Source organism: Brienomyrus brachyistius, chromosome 6 (assembly GCF_023856365.1).
Source record: "Brienomyrus brachyistius isolate T26 chromosome 6, BBRACH_0.4, whole genome shotgun sequence".
Lineage (NCBI taxonomy): Eukaryota > Metazoa > Chordata > Actinopteri > Osteoglossiformes > Mormyridae > Brienomyrus > Brienomyrus brachyistius.
In genome coordinates this window covers 8,321,682-8,329,617 of record NC_064538.1, presented here as the reverse complement: position 1 = coordinate 8,329,617, position 7,936 = coordinate 8,321,682, and the positions used below count along the sequence as shown (strand labels likewise).

General features: G+C 39.4%; 1 protein-coding gene across 1 annotated transcript; it reads right to left on the bottom strand.

Annotated features, from left to right (window-relative positions):
* Positions 1-398: 398 nt before the first annotated feature.
* On the bottom strand, positions 399-6,514 carry LOC125745266 (leiomodin-1). Its single transcript, XM_049017938.1, has 3 exons — positions 6,005-6,514; positions 2,843-4,291; positions 399-2,153 (listed from the first exon to the last, which is right to left on the bottom strand). Exons 1-3 carry the CDS (start codon positions 6,278-6,280, stop codon positions 2,100-2,102), a joined length of 1,779 nt encoding a protein of 592 aa, XP_048873895.1. The 5' UTR covers positions 6,281-6,514; the 3' UTR covers positions 399-2,099.
* Positions 6,515-7,936: the final 1,422 nt, after the last annotated feature.

Below are 7,936 nucleotides of genomic sequence, written 5' to 3'. Positions count from 1 at the left end.
TGGTTTTTTGACCCTTCATGGTCCTCTTACTTTGTGCCCTTCTCGGTGTGTTCTGTTTTATTAATAAACCCTTGTTTGTCTCTGAGCCACAAGTGGATCCTCACCTTCCTTTCCCCGCCTGCACCATGCCCTGCATCCATAACAAAAGCTCCTTTTAAGTTCACCTTCCCTCAACGTGACAATTGTGATGCATTATGGATGCATTTTGAAGGTATCTATAATGCATTATAAATGAGAACTTCAAGTAAAGTGTTACCCAATAGTTTTGTGACACCAGTCCAGAAAATCAAGGGACCCTTTGCTACAGTATAATGGGTTGCATCTGATGTGGGACATTTACTTAATATATTATGACATTTAATGTACTATTTATAATTTAAAAAATAACAATACACAAGTTGAGGGGTGACCAAGCAGTTAATGAGGTCATAACCTTTATTCATAGAACTACTGACTCACAACATCAATGATCAGGGATAGATGATAGTCTAAATCCTTCTCTTCAGCTCCAGTGAGGATGGACAGCTGGGGTGCCAGCATGCAGTTAAATCGGTCTACCAACCCACTGCTGTTAAGATGCAAGAGAGTAGAGCAGGTCTTTTTAATCAGAATGCACTGGCACACCAGCTCCATTACTGGAGCCTCGAAATGCTGCCCCTGGTTGCTTCAAGGGCCCAAAGCTGCAGAACAGCTGCTCTTCCACCAGCTTGGTTGCATTTGTAGCCACACTCTAATGCAGCACTGCATATACACTATATTTGCAAACATACTGGGACACCCCTCCAAATCATTAAACGTTTCATTTGTACTTGTAGTCAGCACTGTGTTCTCTGGCTCAGAACCAGAGTGACCACCAAATGCAATGCAGAGGGGACAATTTGAGCTAGGACAGCATTTGTGAACTACCATTTCAACCAATTTCAATTAAAAAGACCCGGATTTCACTTAAGCACCGAATTCTTGCTGTGTGCTGTGTCCTACAATCATGCATGTGCCACTAATGTTAATGTAAAACAGCTGAATGAGTCTTTCAATCAAGTAAGTAGAAATAGAAGAGAAATACAAGACTAATCAAATAATTTAGCCAAGCATGGGAGCCTTTCAGGTTCAAGTAATTTGAGAAAGCTGAAGTAGATGATACTGTTCCCCATGACATGGATGAGGTGGTCACCCTATTCAGAGCAGTCAGCACTGTGGCACTTTTAATGCAAACAGAACTAAAGAAATGCATATTTGTAAAATTGTTTGTGTTGTATTATTATTTTTTTTTTTATTGGGAAGTGCAGGAAAAATGCACTTTTTGGACATTAAAACTGACAAGGTCACACACCAGGTTGTTAGAGCAAAATAATTTTTATAAATGTGGAAAAGACAGAGCAATATTTTGCATTTTCTGGCAAAGCAACAAAGCCATCGCTACCAAACAGAGCAGAAATTCACCTGAAAACCTGAAAACCAAATTTGGCCAGAAAAAAAAGTAAAAGCAAAAAAAATCACCTTCTTTTGTTCATGAAATATCTGCATTTACGTCACCATCACTGATTTGAAGGTTCCTGCATACACTCTAATGAAAATACGCTATAATGGAAATAGTTATAATTAGAAATGGTTTTTGGTTTGTTTTAAATGTACACCTGTAAATTTTTCAGGACTTTGACATTGTTTGATGTTTTTGGCTTGATGTATAATGTCTGTAATATATGTGCTGTCCTTCAGTCTTACATTAAAATGTTTTAACTCACAGTACATTAAACATGCACGCTCAATCAGCCATCATATGAGATGTCCAGGAAACAAAGTGTAGGCAACTCTTAAAACGGTCTTATACTCATTGATGAAACAATCACAGCAGGCAACTGTGTTTCAAAAACAGCTAGCGACTTCTAAAATACACTTCATTCAAGGTACGTACATTGCAGAATGCATTAATATCCTTGGGTCTTCTTCATTCTAAAACACTACTCCTGTTATCTTATACACTCTGAAACAGTGTCACACCACTGAGGCCTGTACATTCCATTACACATACCACATCCACACCTGCCAGTCTCCCCCATAACTGATGGACCACAGTGCTCAAAAATATTTTCTTTCGTCTTCTATTCCTTCCCTTTCCCACTGTCATCTACCCCAGCTGGTTTGGCACCTGAAACCTGCAAAGATATCACTGTAAGTATTCATAGTTAGGCCTATATTCATTGCTTTCATTTAAATTCAGGTCATTCACATATTTTGGAATCTATTATAACACTTTCTTACAAATGGAACATGTGTGATTCTGAAAATTTAAGGTCTCGAAAGCTTTTAATTAATTTATTGCAGAAATATGGTGGTACTGTGCTCGATTCCCTGTAAAGATATTTTCCAATATCAGGCCAAGCAATAACAAGGACAGTCTAGGTTCTGATGATTCCCAGTATGGGATAGGGATGAATCCTTCCTGTACTGTCTTGCTTTTTTATGTGGAAAATGGTAAAGGAATCACAAACTTTTACAGAAAGAGGCATTCTGTAATTCCATGCTCTAATTATTTTGGTTGATTGCTGCTATGTATTAGTCACTGCTATGTTCTGCTGTTACTTCCTGACAACTAATATATTTGCATGCTTCACAGGCAAACCTGTTTCCCTACCATCAACATATATTCCATTGGTGGGACTGTATGAGGGATATTAACCCTTATGTACTGGGTATGTTATGTTAAAGATACTGAGAAACAGAAGTCAACCACAAATTCAAACAGGTCTCTAGCCACTTGGATTCTGTAACAGTTATGAAGCAAAAGACCGTTATTTGATATTTTCTGAACCCCTCCTGCCCTGTTGCATAATTTTTTCATTACCTTTTTGAGTTTATACATATTGCTGCTGCGAATTGAGGCCAGTAACTGGTCCCTTGGGTTCTTCTCAACGCCATGGTTGCCACTTTGGTTGTCCAGCTTCCTCTCTGTGCTGGGCTTCAGAAACTTCCGCAGAAGTTTACCATCCATTACAGTACCGTCCAGTACAGGGGCAGGTTGGGGCTGTGTCAAACATATTGTAGTTTCAGTTTTTGTGTCACTTTTGCTTCGGTCTTTCTTCCTGGGCGTTTTTTTGGGTGAGGAAGAAGGTGACAACTGCAGAGATTTGGGGCAAGCTTTCTGAAGGCCATCTGTCGCTTCTGACTTCTCAACCAGGCCCTTGTTCTGAGCATCACACTGGGCCTGCTTCTGGTGTCTCAGGCGCTGCTGCCGTTGACGGTCCATGTTCGAACTAAGGATGCTGGTTACAGCCATACGAGGTCCTGGCAGTTGAAAGTGATAGCCTAACTTAAGCAGTGTGGTGTTCTCCCTCAGCACCCCAGCCATTTCCATTTCAGTCTTACCTCCACAAATGTGCCGCTGGTTATGGAAACGCAGCTCTGTGAGGGTGGTATTGTGTTGCAAGGCACTGATTAGTGCAATGATGCCCTTGCCTGTGAGATGGTTTGAGTCCAGATTGATACTGGTCAGGGTCTTGTTGCTGCATAGAGTGTTAGCAAGAGCACAGGCTACATGGTCATCTGCTCGAGTGTTTGCAAACGCTAAGATTTTGATGTGAGTATTATGTTGCAAAGCTTCAACAAACTGTATGAGCATTTTGGGCTTGATGACTCCTGAGTTGTTGACGTTAAGTTCAGTCAACTCGGGAACATTTTTGTGCACCTTCTCTAAGAGCTCGTCAAGCTTGCTGCTTTCTTCCTCTCTTTCTTCTTCCTCTTTTTGCTTTTCAGTCTTCCCTTCTGTACTGCTAACCTCTTCATGTGCAGTAGATTTTTGAGATTCGTCCGCTGATTTCTCCTTCCTCCTATTTTGTTTCTCATTTAGTTTGTCATTCTTCTGCAAGATGGTTTGTTCCTCATGTTGCCATGCCATGTTTTTCTCACTTAGTTGGGACGCCTCATTCAATCTACAAATTGCCTTTTTCTTATCCTTGTTGTCTTCATGCACATTTTCATCCTGCTGTTGGGAGACTTTCGTTTTGCTCTGAAGTCTTCTCTCATGTGCCTTGCCCTCCTCTTTTCTCACTGTTTCAACCCCCACCTCAGTTTTCAACTTGCCACTGCTCTGCACTCTCCTTAAGCTACTCAATGAACTTAGGCAGCTGTCATCAGAATCCGTTGGCCCCCACTGGTTCATGTGCCCCATCTTCCACCTGGATTGACTGTGGTCTTCCAGTGCAACTTCTTTCAAGCCACTAAAGCCTGGATCATCCTGACCATCGGATATGCAGAAGCTTCTGTCTTGGTTCTGGCCTGTGTTCTTAGCCTCTTCCTGTTTTGTAAAAAGTACAGGTCAGGTCAGGTTGGGGAGCATGCGCTGATACAGCGCATTGCCACACCCACCACACAGCGAAACACCTCGGGATCCCGGCCGGCGACCCCCCAGGCAGACACACGGTCCAGCCCCACCCTCTGAAAGTGGCCGGAGGGTGGGATTGGAACACAAAAAGTAGCACAAAATTAAAATATCAAAGAATGCTTGAATAGAGATGATTTTATTATCAGAGTTAAATACTTAAAATGTTACATGATCCATTGCTTTGCACTGAAGACCACCTAGTGGTTCCGATATATCACCTGGTAAGGACTCCTCTCCATCTCTTGGTTGAACATGTGCAATAGTTACATGCAATGCTGCATCAGAGGTTTACATGTGTAAATTTAAGGACATTAACAGATATTTACAGAGCCAGAACACTGATATGCTCTACGTATAAAACATAAGTATTATGTTATATTCATAATCTCAGATTTTTTCATAGTGGATTATGCTGAAGATATCATTATAAAGGTATATTAAATATTATATTTTTTATATACACTCTCACTACTTCTACAGTTAAATATTGCTTATGAAATACTACTAGAGATTAAAAAGAGTATTCTTGCATATCAATTGAAAAGGAAATATAGCTATAATTCATGGCAGTAAGGCATGCTTGCATTGCTCCGAGTCATTTTTAATCGTTGTTGAATAAAACTAAAGTATTTGTTTGCTAGAACAAATGGCAAAAAAACAAGCCTGGCAATGTACAGTGACGAGGCTCCTGTGTCTGGGTGGCATTTTGCTACTTTGGATGAACTGTCCACAGCCATCCTCTGGATCTCTTTCAAGCAAACAACAACAACACGTCTCAGTCGAGATCCTGCACTGGGAGGGTCCATGGTGGGGGCTCATGTTTCTGTTTCTGAACAACCTGTCTGGCAGTTCAACTGGTAACATCATTTTGGATCTCTTTGTAGATCCAAAGATAGGTCGAGATGTAGGAAAGTATGACTGCATAATATCGCACAAACTGCATCAAACAACTATGTATACCACACTGAGAAATGCCTGCATGTCTTGCTGTTAATATAAATAGTTGTAGTAAAATTAATATCTGCTGATAATTACAGTGCTATACAGCCTGATCCAAAATAAGCAGTGTTTAATGGACAAACATGTCTCTTTACTAATGCCTCGCTGTTCCATAAATAGATGTATGAAATGTACTTTGCAGATCAGCAATTAAGACAGTAGGTTGAGTATGGCCATATAAGCCAAAAGTACGTATGTTAAATTCAGGCAATAAACCAATTATTTTAAATTGCCACCAGGAATGGCCATGAATAATAACTAGACCAACCACAGGCAGTAATTGTTGCAGGTCACATGTTGGGAAATGTGAAAATTTGATTGACTAACAGCCTAAATCTAACCCTATTGGCTCCCAACATCAAATGCTGCTTCTAGTGATATCTCAAGTCTGTAACTCTCCACAGCCCTAATTCCACAGGTAACACAAAATGAAATGCTTCAGATAGTGAAGCATAACAATGTAAGATCAACTGATCTTCCTCAAGAATGAATAACATGTTAACCTGCAAAAGGAGGTTAATATTCTATATTAAAATACTGACCTTATAACATTTTATTATTCACTATATCACATATGGTGGAGATAATTAGCAATGCAATCAAATAAGCTTTTTTAGAAGGCGATACCTTGGACGACAATTCTCTCTCAATGAGTTTCTTGGTCTCATGCTCGCAGAAGTCCAGCAAGGCTTCCCTGTTGTAGAACGTCGATGGTTCTTTTTCTGTCTGGTTCCGTTGTCTGAGACCAACTGGAACATTTGGGTCAGGATCGATCATTGTGAGCTCATTCTCCAGTTCCTTCACCTCCTCAGGTGACAGATTGGCGAGTAAGTTGTCGATATCGAGATCTTCACTTCTTTGTCGCCTAGTCTGAGCTGTTCCCTTTTCTTTGCTTATAGACATGATTGTTGCAAACAGTAACTACCTACACAGCAGAACGAGTCTCTTTTATTCAGTATATTCAGATGTTTTTTTTTTCCTTAGCAGTATATGTATATATTCAAAAAAGACAGTACATATTAAAACGTTAACTGCAGTTAAGGTCAGGTTAATCTCAAGACTGATTTGTGTGTAGTCAAGCTACATTGCTAAGGAGGCACTGAGTGGTGCACATTGTGAAACTCAGAGATGCTTGTTCATTTCTTGAAACCATCTGCAAGTGCATGCCCAAATTTAGTTCTGAGCATTTTAACTTTAGCCAAGAGGGAGAAGTAAGAATAGAACCATAACAGATGTTGGGGGTCTCCTTTTCTGATTAATTATGAGGCTTCTTTAACCCTCAGCAGTCTGTGGCCTCCCAGGCATTTTCGAGGTAGTCTTAAATTTAAAAAAAAAAAATTCACCTATCTTAAAATCGTTACATGTGCTTTTATTCGGTGCAAACTCAGCACCAATAATCGGAGACCACTTTGAATGTTATTCTTCTATTTTTTGTTAAAATCAACTTTAAACATATACTTTTCAAAAACCTATTTTCAGACATGCTGAGAAATTGTGAAAAATCACATTATAAACATTTCTAGCCAAGACTTTTGAGCTCTGAAGCTTACAGACATAGGGGTTAAAGTGAATGTCAAACATTAAAACATTATGAAAATTCAAGTGACTTGTGGGTAATTCAACTTAAAAAAATGTTTTTACATAACAAAGAGGAATTCCAGTTCTACTCAGAAAAAATTGTATTCCAATTTTTGTGTTTATACTGCTTTATATTACTTCCATCCACTTTTTTTCAATTGAATTAATGCATGTTATGTTTTACAGTGTTGCTTAGACTCTGACAATGCATCCTAATTGTGTATTATATCCTTTCCTTCCTTAGTTAAAATTAAAAAAATGGATTTCATCAATTAAAACGTTCATCTGACATGATGACATGCAGTTCAGACTTTATTGAATGTCTTACAACAACATACTATTACAGGATGCTTAAATTCAATCCTCTACCATAAGTAAAAGTTGCCCGGAATGGCTGAATATCATCTGGAGGAATGTTTACATGACGTTACATCCCCAGACTTTATCAACTGCAAAATTAACGATGTTACGCATGACTGCCCATTTTAAATACACACAGAGATTAGTCATTAAAACTGAAATTTTACAGGTCTTTAAGAAATCCTGTCACATGAACACAATCGGCTCCTGGTGTAACTTCTGGACTAATGATGTAATATGGAAATCTGATTTAAGATCTTCTTTTTACATCTCACGCTTCAGAGCACATTTTAAAATGATTGCTTAGGCTACTTTGTCTACAGAAACGGTAAAAGCACCCTTTGAAGATCACCTACCGGCTACAACGCTACCGGCTGGCACGCATTTAACATTTTAACATTTCTATATACGTGGACCCAACATCATAGGTTCCTGTAAGGTTCCTGAATGCCGGCAGAAACACTTAGCTAGCTGTGCAATGTTGTGTTCTGTGTAAGGCAGGGAACAACCCAGGATGGGGCGTAAGCCCATCGCAGGGGACACTCATCCACCAAATATGTTACATTTATTTATTGTGTTACTTTAGCTACATTAATCCTGTGGTTAGTACTTAGTCTTTTA